General features: G+C 35.5%; 1 protein-coding gene across 2 annotated transcripts in view; it reads left to right on the forward strand.

Annotated features, from left to right (window-relative positions):
• LOC150094004 (uncharacterized) overlaps nucleotides 1-23,848 on the forward strand; it is a 273,886-nt gene that overhangs the window by 141,088 nt on the left and 108,950 nt on the right. For both annotated transcript variants that reach the window (XM_090413118.1, XM_090413119.1), the window contains exon 6: nucleotides 9,930-10,017. In XM_090413118.1, coding sequence (XP_090269244.1) covers nucleotides 9,930-10,017 — 88 coding nt within the window. The remainder of the gene's footprint in view (nucleotides 1-9,929; nucleotides 10,018-23,848) is intronic.

Below are 23,848 nucleotides of genomic sequence, written 5' to 3' on the forward strand. Positions count from 1 at the left end.
CCTTGTGAGAGCTGTTTTGCAGTTCGGGGTGGAAAATGTAGTTGTTGTTCCTTAGCTTTTGAACACCAGTATTGTGTTCACACACACACACACACACACACACACACACACACACACACACACACACACACACACACACACACACACACACACACACACACACACACACACACACACACACACACACACACACACACATGGCTTTCTCTACGCTTTAAATTTTAAAGATGGTTAGTTTTTTAGCCAGTCTCATTAGAGTCCGCATAACTTCTCATTCAATAAAACAGAAAACCTGCCAAAGACCACAAGCATTTAATAGATATCATATCACATCTTGGTTTGTTTTGGCCGTAGTTACGAAATAACAACACGATCATTCACTTTAGTCGTCATTTTACGTCTCTAACTACACGTATGAAATTTAGCATAGTCTGGAATTCTACCCCTAAAAGTGAAACACTGCTTCAATCCTTTTCTATTACACGCGCATTCAGTTTCTGATGCATGTCTTCCCCCGCAGATATTTCTAAACTCAGTAAAGTGCAAGTGATGAAACAGCCGCCATGCTTTCTTACTCCGGTTCTTGAGTCATTCTAGGAAACGTTATGTATTGAACGCTGCTGGTGGTCAAATTTATCTAAATTAAAACCTATAGACATTGAAGGCCAAGGCTAGAAGCTCTCTGAGTCCAACCGAAAAGCACGCATCTATGTTTTTGTGTCGTGGAGGAATCTACTTCTCCGGCCTCAGCTTCGATTTTATGTGCCTCGGGATGAGCATGTAGACAAAACGGACGAAGAATGCTAATACTTTTTTGGGCACGTTTCACAGCAACACTGCGAAACGTGCCTAAAATAGTTTAAAATTTACCGCAATTTACGGTCATTTGTGCAATGCAACAGTAGTTTTCCATAAGCTTTATGGCACCGACAAATGATTTCTAACGGCGCCAGTCACTTTTTTCTTCTATTTTCTATTCTAATGGCTTTGATATTGATCATATTACTGTAAGCCATTTACAGATCAAGTAGATTAGGGTTTATATCATGCACAGCTTTAAGTTGTGAACGAATAGTTTATGGTATATATATATGATCATTCAGCTCCATTTTGAAACTGTGCTGTCAATGAAATATTCAATGGCACGTTTCGTTGTTTATACTTAATACAGTTGGTCCACTTATCTGCTATAAATTTGAAAAGTAAATCTTTAAATTTTACTAATTAAGATACTTATTTGGTTTCTTATTATTGGGTTTTGTTAAACATGAACCAAAATTTAACGCATAGTTAAAAATTACACAGATTGCGATAAAATAGATAGAACCTTCCCTGGTTTTAATATAATTACTTCCACTCATGAAAGTATGTAGATTCTTCTCAATATGCCAATCTGAAATTACACTGCCTCAATTGAGCAATTTTTGTTGGAGAAGCAAAGATTTGGAGCTTTGATCTTTTTTATTTGTTCACTAAATACGAAATTGTATAAAGCCAGCGATTGTGAATTCTTCCAGAATTGTTTACGTCACACCAAATAAAATGTGATCAAAAATAACATAGAAATAAAAAGTTCTGTAGCTAATAGAAAGGTTTTTGGTTTTATTATCACGATAATCGGGAAGTTGCGCTTCTGACACAAAATAGTTTTAGATATTGGTCTCTCATTGCTTCTATCACACATTGGCTAAATATTCGCCTTTTCGTCAGATGACACATAGATCTCCGTTACTGACTTAGTATTCTGAGGTATACTTTTTTTTTGCAAATTGAGTTTTGGTGTGACATGCAAGGCGTTAACTGACGAGTTAACGCCTTGCATATCACAGATATTCCCAAATAATCAACAGTTAGAAGAGATATTCCCAAATAATCAACAGTTAGAAGAGATATTCCCAAATAATCAACAAGATTGGTCTTGTTATAAACCTGTTATTAGCGGCACATCCTTTTATAAAGAAAGATGAAATGCTGCGATTTCAAAAAGTACTGACTTATTTAGTCCAAGGCAACTCGCAACCCATTTTAAGTTTAGATAATGGGACAACCAAAATATTCTAATAACCATGACTAAGCTCTGTACCTTTATTGTCAACGAAGATTTATGCATGTTGAACATTTGTTGAGTAGAAGCATCGTGACCATCTTGTTTTAGTCTTTTTCTATTCATCTTTTCTAATCGACAACAGTTTGTAGTCTGTTTCATTTTCCTCGAATCCTTTTGTTTCCCCCCCCACACACACACACACAGAGAGAGAGAGAGAGAGAGAGAGAGAGAGAGAGAGAGAGAGAGAGAATGATACAAGGCAGTAGATGCGAACACCATATATATCGACTTCCTCATAAAGGAAGAGCCTAAAAACCACACAGGAAGAGATTTTAATGCATCTTGAAAGAAACATTGCCTCGAGTTGTTTTCGCTTAAGGAAATAATTTTGCCGAAATGACCCTCATTTATGTACAGTGTTGTCTTCCGTGAGTCAACGCTTTACTCATGATTGAAACCAGTGACGTCTGTTGCAGCAAACGAGTATGCTCTGAGCTTTTCGATGGCTGGTTGGCTCTTTGAATGTAGCCTTTTAAAATGACATGAAATTCACTTAAGTTCATTCTTTTGCATTATGTTTGTTGCTGAAATCGTATTTGTTAGCAACTTTTTCAATAGGAAAGATTTTTTTTTTTTGTTTAACAGCTCGCGTTTAAATAGGTCTTCTTCTTCTATTAAGTTAAAATAAGTTAAAGTCAAACAAATGATTCGTGTATATCGATCAGTCGTGTATATGAACCGCTTTTGACTTTCAGAATAAATGACCATGATGTCATCACTGTAGATGAGCCAATCCACATAATTACCGAAGAATTGCAATGATTCAGTAACATCCTGAATCATTCTTATAAAAATTATTTTTGCAAATAAAACAATCTGATATTTTGACATGATACTAGACTGAGTTTGCAGAAATACATTTGAACATTGTCCATCCATCTTACAATATATAATGGAACTGCACTAGCTGAATGGATTTTAATACTACATGTTAAGTGAAATCTGTGCTAAAATAGGGAGTAATTTTAGTTATGACTTACGTTTAGAACGTGAATGACAAAATTATACTGAATGATTCAATATTATACGCTACTGAATACTATATTTTCGCATTGTTGAATCAGCTGATGATGATGAGGCTGTTGGTCGCCAGTTACAAAGTAGTTGAACACGTAAGGTGTTTTGAGGTACCTACGTGAACTGAATAGAAACATAACAACGATATATATATATATATATATATATATATATTTTATAATTCTCTCGAATGATTTCATGTTAGTCGTTTGAAAAGTAAGACCATTCATTTATCAATAAAAAGCTTTATTTTATTAATAAATGCGAAGGGGTTCATTTTAATCACTAATAGTTATTATTTAAGATTAAAATACAATGCATAAATATGTAAAATAACCTCTAGAATTATTTGAGTAAAAAACCAATAGAACACTGTATCCCTATAAATATAGGCCTTGTAATGGGGACACGTTGTTAAAGAAATTTGACTCAATAAAAACATTTTGTTTATTTTTTATTTTGTTTATTGCTACCTCTGTTTGAGTTCGACTACGTTGCCTAAACTTTTTTTCAAGATTCTTTTATTATAAATAACACGAACTTCTCGTTCCACTCTCCTGCGAAATTATAATATTATAATATTCAAATTCAATAGAAGTAGTGAAAATAAAGTAGGCTGATAATGTGTTATATATAACACAGTCCAACACAATTTTTGCTGACTTTTATATGAGACTTGTTTTTTACTAATTTGGGTGCGCTGATTTCAAATATCAAACCCAGTTTTCTCTATCACGTCAGGTTATTCCTCTATGGATTTTATTTTTGCTAATTTGTAAGTTTTTGATAGTTTTAAGGAGGCAGTACTATTTAGAGGATCAAAAAATCGATTTTTAATATTATTTTCTGAAAGTATGTACTTTTAAAAATTTGTTCCTAACTTTTTATCAAGAAATTCGAAAAATTCCCGAAGATATAGCCTATTATTCAAAGCGGTGCGCAGATCAGAATCGGAGCGCTCACCGCTCTCGCTTGTTAGTAAACGAATAAATGCGTAAGAACCTGCAACGGCACGTACTAACATGCAATTAACAAGACAAAAAAAAAACAAACCAGAGACTTTATTGAAACGTTATAAGCGCTCATCATACTTTCACGATCGATTAACGATTGACTGATTTCGATGATGACGCATATAGCATTCATTTGTTTTAGGCAGTTGTCATCGCCTACTTTTCATCACCTAAATGTATTAGGTCGGTTATCGGCCTCTCTCGCATTCAAAGCGCCAGTACGTACCGTTGCAGGTTCTTACGCATTTATTCGTTTACTAACAAGCGAGAGCAGTGAGCGCTCCGATTCTGATCTGCGCACCGCTTTGAATAATAGGCTATATCTTCAGGAATTTTTCGAATTTCTTGATAAAAAGTTAGGAACAGATTTTTAAAAGTACATACTTTCAGAAAATCATATTAAAAAATCGATTTTTTGATCCTCTAAATAGTACTGCCTCCTTAAAACTATCAAAAACTTACAAATTAGCAAAAAGAAAATCCATAGAGGAATAACCTGACGTGATAGAGAAAACTGGGTTTGATATTTGAAATCAGCGCACCCAAATTAGTAAAAAACAAATGTCAGATCATAATCAGCAGAAAAAGTTTGTTTTTTTTGTTGGCCAGTGTAATTTAATATATAAATATATTCATGAGAGTGTATTCTAAAAATTCAATAGGTAAATCCTCTCTTTTGCCACCTTACTGTGGTTTTGAATTCTAGTATGACGCTGATGTTTATAATACTGTTATTGCTTCAGATATATATGAGGGTTGTTAATAAATAAATAAAATAAATTCAGATTGCGGGTTATTTTAAGTGTGACATATCTTTGTTGAATGGAGAGTTCAGTTGGAATACAATTCGTTTTGTTTCCGCGTGATCCACCTACGGCGTGTGTTAATGTTCTTTATGTTATCACTCATTTGTAAATGGAAGCGACATGCATACTATTTTCAAATAAAAATCGTTTTAATTAAATATGAAATTGTTATGAGTTAGCGAAGACATTGTTACTCTAAGGTCGGTCATGACTCCGTCTTTTTTCTGAAGGTTCACGAACGAGTAGGATAACACCACTGAACATTGCTGAAAGAGAAACTCTGCAATCCTCTTGAAAACCGTGTTTTGTCAAATTTTTCACCTGACATTAGCACTTAAACATTCTGGAATGCGAACAATATCCAGTTCTTTCCTAACATACTCATTTTAATATATGAATAATGCTTGAAAATAAGTCAACGAACACTATAGTGTGAGGAACAAACAGCCATGGCGCCATCTTAATAAGATGTAGGACCACCTTTCGCTGCGATGACTGCAGCAATCCTATGGCACATACTTTCCACAAGCGCACGATAGCGATCAATGGAAATTTTGGACCATTCTTCCTGTAGTCATGTAAGGAGATCCTGGACTTTTGTGGAGCAGACGTCCCTTAACATCACCCTACGCTCCAGTTCATCCCAAAGCTGTACAGTAGGGTTGAGATCAGGGCTCCTTGAAGTCCAATCAAGTGTAGCGACGTTCGTGTCCATAAACCACGCAGTCACAGCAGCAGGCTTATGACACGTTGCAATTGTCTTGCTCAAAGAAACAATGGGCATTTCCCAAGAAACGTCACAAAGTAGGAAGCATTGCATTGTCCAGAATGTTCAGATACTTCTCGGAGTTCAGTGCTCGTGTATCACAAACAGAGGTCCGGGGCCAAATCAGGAAATCCAGGACTATACCATAACACCGCTATCTGCAAATTTCGTAGTTGGGGTTACGCATTCTTGTAAGAGATGTTCACCGGGCATCTGCCACATCTACACTCTTCCATCTGTTCGTTAGAGGGTGTAGCGTGACTCGTCGCTCCACCTGCAAGCTTTCCAAGCTTCCACGTCCAACTGTACACGCTCTTTGCACCACTCTAGACAATGTTTCATGTTGGTTCGGGTAATGTAAGGCTTGGATGTTGCGGGCCTGCTATGAAAATGCATGTGAGCCTCAGTTCTGAATGTTTTTTGTGCAGATTCGTGTTTCAACAGATACCCAGAACTCCACATTCAACGTGTCGGACGACGAATGGCGGTTTTTACATATTATCCTTCGTAGCACCCTACGGTCACGTTCGGTGACTGTGGTTGGGTCATCCACTGCGGATAGCACTTGCAGTTGACTCCGTGCGCTTCCATCTCAATATGGTATCACTGATTGTTGACCTGGGATGACGCAATTTTTCAACAGTTTGCCGAAGAGATAGACCTGCAACATGGCATATTATTACAACTCCTCTTTCAAACTACGTCAGTTCCCTTCTCGCAGCTATTTCATCCAGACACAGTTACACTGACTTGGAAGCACCAATTTATGCCGGCTATAACACGTGGCTTATTACATGGCACGATGCACCTTGCCTGTGGGGGTGTCCGTTGACTTCTTTCCAAGCAGTGTAGTTCTGCCATTAATGCCTGTTTATTTCCCTAATATTTCTCAGAACTTTCATATCCCTGACCTCTAATCTTCGATCAAGTGTTTTATTTCTAATCCATTGGTTAAAATGACTTGAACACTGTCTCTTTTGTATAGCTACTTTAGTATTTTGATTAATTTCTCTCTTATTTCAAAAATATTTAAATGTGTCCCTACCATACCAACTTTGTATACTCTGTTGTATATTTCCATATTTAATCTGCAAATTTCATTAAAAATTGTGTCTAAATCGCTAAAATATGTTTCTTGTTCTATAGGTTCTCATTCAAGATGCAACTGATGTTTTCAATGTATCTGCCTATTTTCATAATCTTTGTATTTTTATTGCTGATTTTCCTATTATACTTATTACAGCACTTATTCCGCTTAGTAAAAGAATCCTACAGACTTATACTTGATTACTTTAAGAGTATAAAGTGCAGCTGTGTTGAATATCTCCAATTTTGATATCAGGCTAATATCACTTTTCTTCATAATGTGATCCATATAGATGATAAATAACAGTGGAGGCAATGTACATCCTTGCCTCACACACCTGATTTAACATCAAGCCATTTTCCTATACCTGCATCGATTCTAACAACTGAATTGCAACTCAAATATAGATTATGCTATTACTCGATATAATGCTGCATTTACACCAAATAACTGTGAAGTTTCGAACGGACGTTTTTCTTGGCACTTGGTATGCTTGTAAATCTTACCTGGAACACTTAGTAGAGAAATTTCTCTGTAGTTCTCACTTTCAGTTTTATTCTCCTTTTAATGCATGGATACTGCGCGCTATACTCCGGTCATCTGGAATTCGATCCTGTAAACAGTAGATGATATTCGACCAGAAATGCTCAAACTTTTATACCTGCATACTTGAACATTTCTTTCTAATATCACTGCTCCAGCTATTCTAGCTACCTTTTCACATTTTAGGTTTTCGAAGCCTTTTCTGTCTCATTGATATGTACTATTACTTTCATTTCCCATTGAATATTTTCTACCAGCTTTTGTTTTATATAGCTTTATGTTTCAAAGTAATAACTCCCGGCATTAGCATCATTTCTTGTCACCTTTATTATCTCTGATTGCGAACTTGCGGATGTTTATTACTTTTTTTTCCTAACGAGAAAAAAATACAGGAGGAAATCACGATACGTTTTATCGTTAAAGATATCATGCAAATAAATTTTATTATTCCTCTTATTAATGTTCACAAAATAAAAAAAAACGAAACCTCTGATGGAAGTTGCAGGGTATTATTACACAATCGTTTACCTTCTTGCAATTGTGTTTTCCTTACTTGGAGGGATAGAGTTATCTGTGAGAATAAGCCAAAGGATATTCGACCTCTTGAATTCTTAGCATAGCCTGATTCCTTTTACTGTAATATTCCTTTTACTGTAATATTTCCTCCATTTCAATTTTTTGCAATAGCCTACAATGCATTTTCCCACCTTCCTGATATTTATCTCGTATATTATTACCAGTATTCCTTGACTTTTGTTTAACTGCTTTTACATATAGCTTTACTTTCTCATTTTTTTATCTGAATTCTCTAAGATCATTTGGCTGAATTTTTTTTTTTTGGCTGAATTAAGGAATGCTTTCTTCAGGGTTTGCCATTGAAAACTGCCTGGTTTCGTTCTTGATTTCAAACTCTCTCATGTTTTAGTTCAAATTTGTTCATGTGCGTTTTCTTGATTGCTGTATTGCTGTTAATAATATGTGACTTTAAGACAAGGGAATAACTCTGTGTTTTTAACTCTGCATTGAGATGTGTAGCCTTAAACGAACGAGATATGTCTGTGTTTCAGTTTTCATTATTATTCTGAAGGAAGAAAACGCGCACAATTATTTTGTATCTGTAAAATAGTTGACCATAGAAATATAAAACTATCCCAGGGATTCAAGAGGTAGGAAAAGTTTCGGCTTATTCTCACAGATATCTCTATCTCTCCAAGTAAGGACGTAATATAATCTCAAGAAGGCAAATGATTGTGTAATAAAATCCTGCAATTACCATTAGCAGTTTCTTTTTTATTTTATTAATTTCATAAGGAGAATAAGAGAATTTATTTGCATACTCCTTTATCTTAAAGATAAAAACAAATCATAATTTCCTCCTGCATTTTTTCCTGTTTAGAAAAAAAAAGCAGTGAACAGTATCAAGTATGCAGCGTTTGAGGATATTTTGAACTTTTCTAAGACTTCTTTGAGTTATGAAATATTTCTGGATAAATTTTAAAATTAATAATAAATAATCAGCCATCATTTGCAAGTGTATTTAATTTAAATCGCCATTTGGGATATGTCTCTTTGGATATATCTCAAATGGAGATAAGCATACAGAGCCGTACTTCGTCCCTGTTAAAGAATTAGGTATAATTTAGATTTACAGTTCGCTGAGAATCGAATAGCATGACAGAATGTATTAACAAATTTCCTACTCAGTACAACATTTACTCGTTGCTAAAAGTCCTTCTACTTAATCACCAAAATCACTAGTCGTTCATAAACACAGACACATTCTTTTATCGACCTTTCTCCAGCTCAGCGTTCTGTGACTAAATGGTAAGGAAAATTCGACTAACTTGTGAATCACGAAACTGACTCACTCATCTATGTGATGTTGCGTAGAAGACGTGGAGTTCTGAGCATGGACAGTTTTTATTCTACATCGTGATAAGATGACCACCACATCTCTTTCTACCGCCAATTTAGTGCTGTTCTGTAATATTCACTGTTTACGTGGTAAGTCATTATAGCCAGCTTTTTAATATTTCACTTTTAAATAACAGACGTACACGAATATATAAATAATGTTCAGTTAATTATCTAGCTTTAAAATCCGGAGTTATTTCTTTTTTCTTTATGCCATAATACTTGATTCATACACGGTTTACTGTATGTTGATTCTATTAACAGGCGTAATAAATTAACAGGGACTTCGTTACTCATTTATCAGGATATATTCAGTTTGTGAGTGCTCATGATAACATTAACTCACCAAATCACTCCTCGTTCATTAAGCGACAGTCCGTTATTGATCTTTCTCGGCGTTCTGTGGCTAAGATGCACACATAGTGTTCATTTATTAAATATAAACATATCAGTAGCTTATTGCATGCTGCATATGCAGTGCTTGAAAAGCAGGATTCGATTCCGTTTCTTTCTAAGAAGACCGAAAGCAATTATCTTGTCATTATTTATTGTTTCTAGAAATGAATAGTAGAATAGCTTATGTGATGAAGATAAACCATTTCACTTCACGCACTGTAGAATATGCGTTTCTATACAAAATGTACACATCACTATTGTTATTATGTTTTCATTTCAGAAATAAAACAAGAAAAAAAGGTACGGAAAGCGAATCATCGTACTCCACTATGGATTGCAAAACTGTTTTTTTTCTACCAATCACTCTGGTGAGTGTATGCACATATTACTTACATATATAAAAACCGGAGAGAAAGTTATAATATTTAAAATGAATTATATATTAAAATTAAATTTTATATCAGAAATAATTTTAGACGAAGATTTTGATAAGGCACGCAGATTTTTTTTAATCTGCGTGCCTTATGTTTCTGAATGTACGTGATGTTCAAATATAAATTTCGTTATTTGTGTAAAGGAAGTTCTACAATGTGACATAAAGTCAGTTAATTTTAATGTCCTTTTGTTGAGAAAAGCTGCAATATATTTATTTTTGAATCAACGGAGATCCTCAAGAGAAAACGGTCACTTAGTTCAGTGTGAAGAAGGCTGGACTTGGCGTACACTAAAGTTGGCATGTAGTGTTACGGTTGTAAAGCATGATGGTAAGTGTGTTAATATTAAAATGTTTGTGTGTATAACTAAAACTTCATACCTTTACATCCTAGATAATACAGCATCATCTATGATGCTGGATTTCTGTGGTGCAAGGCTCTTTTCATTTTCGTTTTTTCTGAATGGGGCTACGCCTCTCCATCAGTCTTCACAAATCTGGATATGCGAGAGGACTTAGGTTTTAACATAACAGTAATAATAGACTAGTCAACTCAGAGCCCCGAAAAGTATTCATTGGAACAATCGTGCGATGAGTTAGAGAGACGTGTGACGAGTTGTCCATGAAAATGATGTATTCATTAGCTGCGTTAAAGATGGTTGGCATGCGAAATAACAAAAATTATCTACTCCAAAAATCTGTCACAGACTGATACGAAATATGCCAAGTATGTTGTACTGTATACCAAACGAGAACTATTAGAACCGCATTCAACATGTACCATGTTTAGCATCTAGAGTTGGGTGCCCGAATTATGTTGGAGAAGAGTTTGATGGCATAAGTAGCTAGTGAACACATCTCCTTTCTCCAACTAACGGTCTCCAATTCAAATCATGTCTTTCGCACAGAACGGGAGTGTAAATCTTTAGATTACAGTCGATTTTGATCTCTCGATATGTTATCCTCTTGAGGTGGTTTGGAAGATGTTTTTGGATTACCTGACCCTATGCCCAACCTGTAATGTACGCTAAGTTTACCGCCTTTCGTAGGCTAAATTCACATACAAATGGCCATACTTATTGCATACAACCTGGAGTATCTGCAATACCATCTGAGTGATGGTCATGAATGACCGGATTGTATTATTACAACTGAAAGAGATACACAGCGTGTTGTGGAAGCCATCTTTACTCCATTAGCAAGAAATTGATCTTGACAACACTGCAATCATTTTGACCTATTTATTACTGGGGACTACACTGCAAATGCCAAATCAAACCGTGCAAGGCTTGTTTGTTGTCTTCTAAAAGAAACGTTTCCATTTACTGCTTAGTCTGGTCCTTCTTCGTGACAGCACAGAGCATAATACAGTCCACCTGATTCAACAGTACCTCGATTGCTGAGGGTGCGGGGTCGTTTATCATCTCCTTTCGTCCCGACTTCTATCTCTTTGACCTATTGAAGAAGGAATGTGATGGCCAACATTTCACAAACGATAATAAAAGATAAGATCAGTCCTCCGGCGATGCTTTCAGCAGCCGGGTGCATTGTACAACGGAAACATCAAACTCTGGTGGAACGATGGAAATGATGTGGTCATGTTCAAAAATAATTTAAGAATTCCCCTTTTTTTGTATATTATAGAATGCTCATCTGCTATAAAACTTTTCCGAGCAAATTATCTTGCGCACCTCAATTATTACTCATCAGGAACTTTTATAGAAAATATCTTGCTGATTAGATGGTCACATATGGTTGAGTTTCTGCTCATCAGAAACTATACTCTATCCAGAAGTATACACAGTATAATAATCTTTTCTTAGTTTGAATCTGGCATTGTTATTGTATCATTTCAGTCTTTTTCTGTTTTACTTAGAAAGCTGCCAACATTTGGGCGTTTCATTAACAGGATGCCTTCCTGGTGGGTATTATGCTTTTCGAAGTTACTGTTCCTGATGTTTGTTTTTTATTGTTGATTGTGCCTGCATTTTCCTTATTCCTACGTTGTGTCATTAATTTAATATGCTTGATTACCGTGCTACATTTCTGTACCACTTTGCTATGATTTCCTTAATGTAGAACGCGACGAAAATAAGCGTTGTTAGGTGAAGAAGTTTAATTTTGAAGATTGCATTTTACATGTTCAAATCGATTTAGTTTACGTCTAAGACAGAGACACTAAAAGGGACAATCACCAAGTTCACCGAAGCAATAGCGCACGCATCGAGTAACGTGAATATTTCTAACAACGCAGTTGATTACGGAAATAAAATAACAGAATTTTAAAAACCGAAAATAAAAATATTCGTTATGCGATTTATCTTGTAGTTCCTTTTTCCTGAAATTATTAAAATTCCCCAAGTCAATATATAATGTTAACATAGGATATAAGTTAATTCTCACGATGTTATAAAATATTACTGGAGAGCGAGCGTTTTGGTGAAATATTCGATGGTTCTAGCTCTGTCATTAGCGGGAACCATGGGCTGACATAATAAGAGTTTATTAGCAACAAAGCATGGATACAACGAACCTTTTCTTTTTAGATGAAATTTATCTGCCATCTCATGATATTCACGTCCGTCTATCCATGTTCCCAAAGGGATTGAAATGCACAGCCTATTGGTTTGAAAGTGAAATCGCCATTCATTCGACCAACTAAGCTCGCAATTTGAATTTGGCGTCGTAATTTAACAAGATTTTTTTTTATAATAAATTTCATTAAAATCCATCGACTGATTAAAGAAATAAACGCATATATAAAATCTACTACTAGCACGTGAATGAAAAATTCGTCTACGAATGGAAGCGGATTGGATATATTATATCCAATCCGCTTTCATTACAAGGATTTGTTCAGTGTGTTGGAATTACATCGAAGTTCTCCATTACTAAATTACTTCATAATTGGTTCATCCAAAGTGGCACTTAACACAGCATATAAGGAAAGTGAGTTGAATCCAGGATTAGTGCCAAACTAATTCTGAATAACGAAAGATTTAACAACAAAAACAACAAAAAAAACGTTAAAAAGAATTAAGTTCAAGGGATTGATAATGGAGCTCAAAATGGCCGTCGCTAGTTTTAATATTTTATGGATAACTTCGAATACTTGTTATTAGAAGTTGCATATGAACAATAAAACAAACATAAATATTTTAATGGAAATCCTAGACAACACGAACTTGTAAACCAATAGAGCACATTAGTACTACCTTGGACTAACCGATATAATTTGGGAACTCTCTTTTAGGTCACTAGAGACTTCCACTAAGAAGAGTGGTACTCACATCTAGTGATGAAAATCATCTGTCACATAATGACTTTCAGAAACATCCGTGTCGCTATGGCATTCCGATCCGCTGTATATTGAGTTATATCAGAGATGCTTACACTATTAGCCACGTTGGTTTTCATCCTTCAAAACACAGGCAAACGGGCTGTGAAACACCTACTCACCCACAACTAACAAACATATTATTCTGTCCTCATATCCTCAATTACACGTATATTTCGGCCATAATTTCAAATACTACCATCGATAACATCTAATTCCACTGGAAGTGATCTGAGAAATAAGATCTGAGTGGTTTGCTAACTGTAGGGATTTCAAGAAGAAATCGGGTACTACAAAAAAGTTCGAAATATTTCAAATGCAACACGAATTTCAAAGAATAGGCATAACATCGTGTAAACACAAATAATGTGTTTACACGATGTGTTTTCATGTAAACACAAATAATATAAACAGGATTCAAACCTAATGTGAAAAAAATTAAAATAATTAAAAATTCAAATTGTTATATATGAATCAAAAGGTATATACGATTCCCACCGCATCTACTTTGAGTTATAGTTAACACTGCGAAACAAATCGAATAAGTATCGAAATGGAAAGATACGAGTACACTGCTTGGAAATCGCGTACTGTCACCATACTGTGAGGAACCAACAGCCATCGTGCCCACCTTAATACGATGTAGGACCATCTTTCGCTGCAAAGACTGCAGCAATCCTACGCGGCATACTTTCCACAAGTGTACGATAGTCGATCAATGGGAATTTTGAACCATTCTTCATGTTGGCATGTGATGAGGTCCTGGACTGTTGTGGGGCGGACATCCTTTAACCTTACCTGACACTCCAGTTCATACCACAGATTTTCAATAGGATTCAGATGAGGGCTCCGTCCAGTCAGTTGTGGTGACGTTCATGTCCGCAAACCACGCAGTTAGAGCAGCAGCCTTATAACATGGTGCATTGTCTTGCTGAGAGAAACAATGGTCAGTTCCGTAGAAACATCACAAAGTAGGAAGCATTGAATTGTCCAGAATGATCAGATACTTCATGGTATCTGTAGGCTTGTATGTTCATGGCACCACAAACAGAAATCCGAGACTAAACCAGGATAAACAAGACCGTATGTTTCATCACACTGCAACCGCCGAATTTCATAGTTGGGGTTACGCACTCTGGTAAGAGACGTTCACCGGACGTCCGCTACATTCACACCCGTCCATCTGCTCAGTTGAGGGTATAGCGTCATTTGTCGCTCCATAGCATAGCTTTCCGAGCTTACATGTCCCACCGTACACATTCTTTGCACCACTGAAGACGACGCTGCATGTTGATTCAGGTCATGGTTCAGGGCTTACATATTGCAGTCCTACCATAGAAAGCCATGCTGTGAGCCTCGGTTCTGAATGCTTTTGGGCAGATTCATGTTCCAGTCGGTGCTCGGAACTCTGCATTAACGTCAGTCGACGAATGGCGGTTTTTACATATTCGTAGCATTCTACAGTCACGTTCGGTTAGCGTGGTGAGTTGTCCACTTTGGGTAGCACCTACAGCTGAATCCCTGCACTTCCATCTCATGGGATGGCCCAATTTGTCAACAATTTGCTGAACAGATAGGCGTGCAACCTGTCATCCTATTACAATGCCTCTTCCAAACTTCGTCAGTTCCCTTCCCGCAGTAATTTCGCCCAGGCGCAGTCGCACTGATTTGGGAGCATCATATTCCTTCAAGTAATACCGGCTACAAATACGAGACTCGTTACCTGCCACGATGCACCTTGCTCACGGGGTGGGGGGGTGCCTGCTATCTTTTTTCCAAGAAGTGTATAAGCCATGCATCACATACAATAAACTCAGATGTAGTTCAGGTGAGGCAAGTGTATTACTTATCAACGCAGGTATTCCCTGCCCAGTTTTTCCGTAATGCGAGAGGAAATTCCTCGATACTTCTGTCCAAGATCATCTTTGGATCAGAAAAGATTTTTAGATGCTGTTGCGTCCTTTTAACAGTTTTAGGGCTTATGTTTTTAACTTGAGGACATACATCGTCCTTCCTTTAGTGTCGCAGAGACGTGACAGATATTCGCACGAAGTCTGCCCAAAGGAAATGCAAGTGGCTTTGTGATGAACTAAATAAATAAGATAACAGCGATCGTCTGGTTGTACGAGTGGTTAGCGTATCCGCTCTCCAACCAATAAGCTGTGAGTGCTGTGGGTATGGATATTTGAGATTGTCTTTAGGTAGAAGACGATTTTCATCTTCTAGTGTAAAGACTACCCATTTACTGAACTCCTGAAGTGACTGAAAAAGATTCCGTATATTTGTTCGTCTAGAGCAGGGTTTCTAGACTGTATAAAAATAAATATAAAAATAATTGAAAAACAAAACTGTATCCTGACCGCCGTACTAATGTGCTACAGGTTTACAATCTTCCTTGAGTTGTAGTCAAATAAATAAAATAAAATAAAAAGTGAAATACGCGACTGTGAAGGGATATGTTAATAATTCCACGTGTATGTAATGATTTTACAAAATAAAATTATAAGTGAAAAAATCCTTTTTTTTTTTTTGACCATGATATTAATATACTCTGCGATGCAAAATCAATAATTTTGCATTCAGTGTAAGCAATTCCCGTACGTATATTTTGACAGTGATTTTCAATTCATTCAAATCAAATTATCAGAATATATCAGTAACCAACACTGATTAGAGATGAACAAATAAATCTTATTTCAAAAATAATTTAATTAAACAGTATAATACTATTAATATAGCAATCAAATAGCTTCGTTGTAAAATGGGGGAAAAAATCCCCTACAAGAACCACAATATTTCCCCCCAAAACTGTGATTCTTGTACGGGAGTGTTTTATATTATGCCAAAATCATAGGCTCAGATTGCTTAAGTAAGTTTGTTTTATAGTAAAGCCAGTTTTTCCTTGGGTTTTCAAGTTTTGCTTGTAAAGCCGAGATCTTTATAACTGAAATACATTCGGTTTGAAATTATATTCCATTTTTTCACTGTTCAAAATATTGAATTAAGGCGTGCTCACAACAATGTATAACCTTATGTCTAATTCGTTCTGTCTCTACAAGTAAACATAAAAACATACTTCTTGCTGGGCGAATTTTAATAAAATTTAAGATCCTTGTTAAAATTTATCGAGTAATCTTAATCTGGAGAATGAACATAACGATTGCAAATTATGCAAAATTATATATTATTAGCAAAACCATTTTTAGTGCAGTTGCTATGACGATGAATGACGTCACCATATGTGTCTGCTATTGAGCAACGTACCTTTAATGAGATGTTTTTAAGGTAATTTGTGTACTTGTTTCTGTTATTTACATGAGATATGGTATGATATTGATTAAATAATACTCTTCTCGGTTAGCATACCACCCAATGTTAGTTTGACGGCAACTGTAGGACAGCAAATGACTGTTTTGGTCCAAACATATTATATATATATATCCTCTTTCTCTTACCATTTTGAACTATTTTAACTCCAAATTGCAGAGAAGGCTTCGGCTCTTTAAGTATTAAATCAATTCTCCAGTTGGCACATTATTTATACTCGAAGAAAAAAAATCGATACACTGAAATATATATCCGCAACATTGTCGTCTCCAAAACTGATCACTAGAAATAATATTTTATTAACTGCTTAGAGTTAGTTTTGGAAAAATGATTGTGCAATAGCTTTTCAGTTTATTCAGTAATTGTATGATAGATAAGAATCGAAAAGTTTGAATTTTCGAAGGTTTTGTCCTCCTGACCTAAATATTTGCTGTATCGTTGATATATAGGACATGCCTTCATGATTTTAAGATTTTCATATCTACAGAGATCTGTAACGATTAAAGGTGTTCAGGGATAGAACAGACTCTGCGAAATTTTACGCCTGAATTCAGTGGCGGCCGGTGAAAATTTTAATGGGGGTGCTGCATATACAAAATAAGAAAAATAATTCATTTTTTTCCTAATCAGTAACCAATTCATTAATAAGTAAATTTACACATTAAAAATTTACTTTATGTAATTTGAAAATAATATTTTTAATATTATTTATTAAAGTATTAATAAAATTTTTATTAAAATTTTAATAAAAAATTAAATTATTAATAAAATTTTTAATAATAATTTTGCGCGCAAGCATACAATTTATGTGTAGCGACACTGCTCGTTGAGCAGTGCGAATTCACTTGTTACGTGCAGTGACAAGTGCAAACGAATATCGGCGAGTCGAATTGCAATTGGCCGAACATGATAATTCCGACACTGCGTTAGATCGCAGTGCATTTGTTTCGTAATCTAAAGCATTAATCGAACAGTTCCAATTATTAACTATTCAATCAATTTCGAAACATAAGCTGCAACCTTTAGCATGTTGTATTGCATTTATATAATTCTGTCTATCTATATATATATGTTCACTAGACATCCACAGATACCGTATGTTCACTCTGATGCTCAGTAATGTGCCACACCAGGCCTCGCCATTAGTCCTGTTGTTTGCTTTTCTGGAGACTTCAACTCTCTGTCCAGGAACTTTACCTTCTATTACTGTTCTGAGAAGTCCTGCTTCCATCTTTTCAATGTGTCCAAAATATTTCAACTTTCTTTTGTCAATATCCTAAAACAACTTTCAACTTTCTTTTCTCCTCCACAAATTTAATTTTTTCGTTTTATCCTTGGGAATGCTGCAGTGCTTATGTACAAGCCTCCACTGCCTGAATTACAAAAGAAATTCGACTTCGAGTCTTTCTAAATTATTTTCGTGTGTTATCACATGCTCATTTTGTAGTTTATGGATTAAAGGTCACGAAATGAAGTGTGAAGTACATCTCCTTAGGAGGAATATTAAAAACGCATAACTAGTAATTTACAAGAAATATTAATTAATAAATGGAAGAAATGTTAAATTGAACCTCGTTGGCTCAGCTGGTAATGTTCTTTGATTGCAAAGCCATGGGTTCGAATCCCGTGTAGGATGCGAACATTTATAAGGACATTTCAACTGAATATCAATTAGTCATCTTCTCACACAGTGGTAACCGAGATTTCCACTTCTAGAGTCATTTTTTTCTCCTCCACAAGACAGACAAACTGACCAGAGAATACACGCAGTTGACATATGCAGATAGGAATAAACCGTTGAAACTCGGGATTTTTATCTTGCAAAGCAGGAAAACTGATCAGAAGAAAACACACGATTAACAGACATTATACATTGCCCGCATAGTTTTAGTTGCTTCAAAACAACCCAACTCGATCACAGCAAGACAAGTTCTTAGCCCATCTATGGTACGAATGCACTATGGGGTTACAAAAAAACCTTCCATGGATGGGAACCCCGTCCTCAGAAATTACTTGACTAGACCATTTCTTCGTAAAGCGAAAAATAAGATATTCATTTCAGCGTTTTGTAATACGATAAGACTAGTGTGGTGGCTTATGCAGTTGCCATATACCTGTAAATTGCTAAACAAAATCCGATTAAGATATGATTCCACTCATAATACGATTAGGAATCCACCAGAAGCATAAATTTCAAATGAAATATTGAAAACAAGCATGTTACATGGATGCATGTTGCTTTTACACATCAAAACAGTTGGATTACTTGGAATTCAATCCAATGTAACCAAAGGCTATGAGATTAGCACATTATAGTCTCTTAATTAAGGTATGAAAATCCCTCCAACTAACTTTCTTTGATAAGATTATGGTTATTTAAGAAAATTTCAAGTAGTAGCTAAGAATAATATAATTTCTCCTTTCTTTCTTAAGGTTGAAGAGTGCACTTACTTTACCTGGTTTATTAAACTTTGTTGTAAAAATAGAATGCCACAAAAATAATAATGCTACATTTTGGCTCTTTATTTTAACCCATGTTGTGTTTGAAAACTTCATTAAAAAGGCCTGACAGAAATAGTAACAAGATATCTTGGACTCTCCACTACAGTAACAAGATTTCGACAAGCCACATGCAAAACTGTTCGCGTACAGTGATAACAAACAGATTTAAATTTGTTATCATATGCTAGAAAGCGAAAAAGTCTAAAGTAAAATGGAAGTTGATGCTATCCCGCTGTAACAGCAGGAAAATTTAATGATGGAGATTGCCAGAAGTCCATGTCTTGATAAGGCTTGCATTATCGTTAAAAGTCTCAAAGCCTTTGAATACGAACTGCTCTGTTCAGCATTCATTTACAGCAAACTCGAATATTTGATAATTCGAGTAGCTAGAATTATCTTTCACTGCTTTTAAGCATTCAGAAATATGCAGAATAAATGCCAGTAAGCATTCATTATGACAGAATTTTCACTTCATTAATTTCAACTTAATTAGTAACTCGTCATTCTTCTTTGGTAACTATACTTATGTTCATTCAAATCAAATTTGTCTTTCGATTGTTAACGATGATGGATGTATCTCAAAATTACCTACATAAGAGCTGCCTTCAACTACGTTAAAAAGTTTCAGTACTGCTTTTCTCTCTCTCTCTCTCTCTCTCTCTCTCTCTCTCTCTCTCTCTCTCTCCCCTTAGACCCAGCAACTCTTCATGCTCTAACACTTGGAATGTGTCAAATGCACAACTACTTTCTGAGAAATGAAAGCAAAATATAATGCACTTATCATCTCTCTCTCGAAGACGAACCAAGGTTTGGGTTAGCAAATTCGAACCTAGACTGTATGCTAGGATATGTCACTACATTTGTCGCTGTTCAAAGTCTAAATTGGCTTCTTGCATTCTTTATTGCTTATTATTGGTAATTCATAGCAAAATGAACTTAATAGCAAAAAAACTCTGAGATGATAGCATAGCCGCTCTTCTCCTAATAAACTGTGGGTTCTAATTACACCGTGCGCATGGATGTTTATGAATGTTTTTAGGCGGGAGATGATCTTCATCTCTCTATTTACGACAACCACTCCCTGCTTACTGAAAGTCTTAAGTGGTTTGAAAAAAAGTTCCTTGTTTAGCCCCTAGAGCACAGTTTCTGCTTATATAACCCTTCACCCACTTACGACACTAATAGACTATAGCTTTTTGCAACTTTTCTTCTGTGGGATTCACATAGCAACAACAACAACTCAGCCATACGAGATTGAAAGAAGAACAATCAAATCGAAACGAAAGAAATGGACTTTGTCTGAAAAACAAGATGATTATGCAAGCCAAGTTTCTTGTGAATCGGATACAGCGAATGTATGAAATTTGGAGATAGATCCCTGATACCATAGTTCTTGAGCAAATTGATGGACCAATGAAGATTTATTGTAAGAAAAGAAAAAAAAAACGTTTTCAGTGATGTTGAACTTGAAGACTTGCAAAGACAGATCGTCATGGAATCTCAGCAATAACTTGAAGCAACTGCAAGGTCCATGAAAAAAAATTAAGTAAATTTCTTGAATTGTTAATAATAATCCAAATGATTATTATTATCACTTTATCATCCAAATTAAAGATAATCCAAATGATTACCATTGGGATCACTTAAATTCTAGACAATAAGAATTGAGACATTGGTATTGTTTGGTATCCTCTTGATGATTGCAGAACAAATGCAAAACACCAGAGAACGACAGTGACTACCGACACTGAAACAAAGCAGACGACAAGATCTAGTTACAATACTGAGGAACATCAACTTGATAAAAGAAAAAATTCTTACAAAAACAATCGGAGAAACAAATCCGCTGATGTACAGTGCTGCAGTTGTAGTTAGAAAAGAACTATACAATAAAACATAAAAATAACCAAAAATAGGCATTCCAAAATAGAAATTACATTTAGGATCAAAACTAAGAAAAGATCAAGAGCAGTCTAGTAAAGCGACACAAACTTGAAACAATAACTTTGAAACAAAATCGATCACCGAGGTATCAGAAGAATTAAAACAAATAATTATAGTCACAGCAAAAAAGATCATTCGCTATGAAATCAGAATAAATCAACATTGGCAAAACATTCAGTTCAAGACTAATCAACAATGGGAAATCCGAAAACGATGTTGGATAAAAGATGTTAAAAACAATTGAGTAACAAATAGATGGAAAAACTTGTTATAACCACAGAAATGACCCAAAGACTGAAGCACACCAGGAAAAGATGAATTGCATAGGTTTTGCTCACTTGCCCAGTACTCATGCTCGATTGGCTCAACAATTTAACAACTTATTGCAAACAGGTTGAATTGAAGAGCGGATGACAACCGGAAGGACAATACTTATTTTGAAAAAGGAGCTGTTACAAGTAATTATCGCCCGATAACTTTCCTGTTAACGACATTGAAATGATCACCGGACTTCTAGCAGCTTCGATTAGTCATTGTCAACACAAAAGGTGTTGAAAAACTCTAGAGAAGGAAAAGGCCACTTGTTAATTGAGAAAATGATTTTGAAAAGTTCAAAAAAAAGAAAAGCCTAATTATATATGGCATGGATTGATAATCAGAAAGCATTCGACTCCTTGGCATGCTTAAATTCGAAAATGTGCAGAATTTTTTTGGAGTGAGTAAAACCATCAGAAAATTCCCAAGCTATCATGACCATGTGGAAAACTCAGCTAATAGTCAATAGACACAATCTATGTGCAGTTATATATCACGATAGGAATTTTCCAATGTGGTTGTTCATACTAGCACTGATTCTTCTAACTTTAATTCTAAAGAAAACTAGCTTTGAATATCAAACATCAAAGCAAGCAGCAAAAATATCACATCTGTTATTCATGAATGATCTTAAACTATGCGGAAAATCAGTCAGAAAAATTGAGTCACTGCTCAATACAGTCTGAACCTCCATTGAAGACATTTCTATGAAATTTAGACTTGAGAAATGGACAAAACTCTTCGTAGTTCGAGTGAAAATAACAGGCAACAAAGGAATCGCATTTGCAAATGTAAGGAAATTTAATAACTTGTTTTGAAATGAATCCTACAAATATATAAAAGTCAAAAAGAAAACAGAGGCTGAATGAATATCTGAAAAGAGTTAGAAAAGTTCTAAATTCTAAAGTGAATGCAGACAGCGCCGTAACAGCAATTACTATACGGGAAATCCCTGAGTAGAGATAATTAACTCGACATAAACCGATTAGGATGCACTTGATTATAAAACAAAAAAATTAATGATGGTTAATCATGCTTTGCACCCACACATTGATGTGAATCGGTTATACATACCCAGGAAAAGTGGAGGACGTGGTCTTTTACAAATCAAGCAAATAGTAGAAGAAGAAAAGCAAGCATTCAATGATTACATCAAGAAAAACACAAAAGATTCTAACTGAAGCTTACAAAGAAAAATTTTGTAGTGAATGTAATAGGTTCCAAAAAGCAGTACAATGAGAAGGAAACGGCAAAAAGATCTGAAGATTGGAAAAATAAAGCACTTCATGGTCAATGTTTGAAGGATATTGGACAGTCGCTTGACTTGGCAATGACTTCAGAGGGCAATATTAAGAAAGAGACAGAAGGACAGGTCTGATACTTGCTATTCTTGAACAGGAACTACAAACGAATGCATATAGGCGAATATTGAAAAAATTTGTAACGACAGTAAATGACCACTGTGCAGAGATAAAGAAACCACCTAATTAGTTCTTGCAAAATATTGCTTATACAGACTAAACATTTTGCAGTTTGGGAAACCAGCTTGCAAAATCCCCTGGGAACTTCCAGTCGAAAATTATTGAAAATTAAAACGCAAAGATATTATGGGAGTTTAAAATTCAGACAGACAGATATTATTATTATCATTATTATTATTAAGAGAGACTTCCAGGGAGTCAGGGACTCAGCGAGGTAGGCCATCTACTGCACGCACCAGCTGTCATACTTGTTCTCGAATTGTGTGCTTGCACACATAACATCCAATCACATTCCATTTGCATCATGCACCACCCTATGCGAGAAAAATTTAGATCTCACCCTCTTCTTCGCAGCCTTCATTCTCAGCTTCCAAGGAAGCCCTCTCCTTTCCCCGCCCTCCATAAAATGAAAACTACCATCAACTGAAATCCTGTACGATTCTTTCAGAAGTTTGTAAGTCTCAATCATATCGACCCTCCTTCTGTTTGCTAACGTCTGCAGTCTACGAATTCTCAATCTGTCTTCATAATTAGTATTCCATAATCCTGATATCATTTTTAACATTCTCTTTTGCACTCCCTCTACTGTATCAGAATCCCAACGGAAACCAGGAGACCAGATCTGTGCACAATAATCCAAGTGAGGTCTAATCAAGGCCTTGTAAATAGGAAAAATGGCATCCTTATCTTTACACATGAAAGTTCTTTTTAGGATTGCAGTTATCTATTGAGTTTTATTTGCAATCTTTGCTACATGGCCCTGAACTTCAATTTCCTATCTGCTAACACTCCAAGATCCTTAGTCTGATCAATTTCTTCAAGCATAATCCCATCAATATAATACGACATTGTTTATCTAA

This window comes from Typopeltis vanoorti, chromosome 23 (genome assembly GCF_054136105.1).
Source record: "Typopeltis vanoorti isolate ZY-2024b chromosome 23, IOZ_Tvanoo_1.0, whole genome shotgun sequence".
Classification (NCBI taxonomy): domain Eukaryota; kingdom Metazoa; phylum Arthropoda; class Arachnida; order Uropygi; family Thelyphonidae; genus Typopeltis; species Typopeltis vanoorti.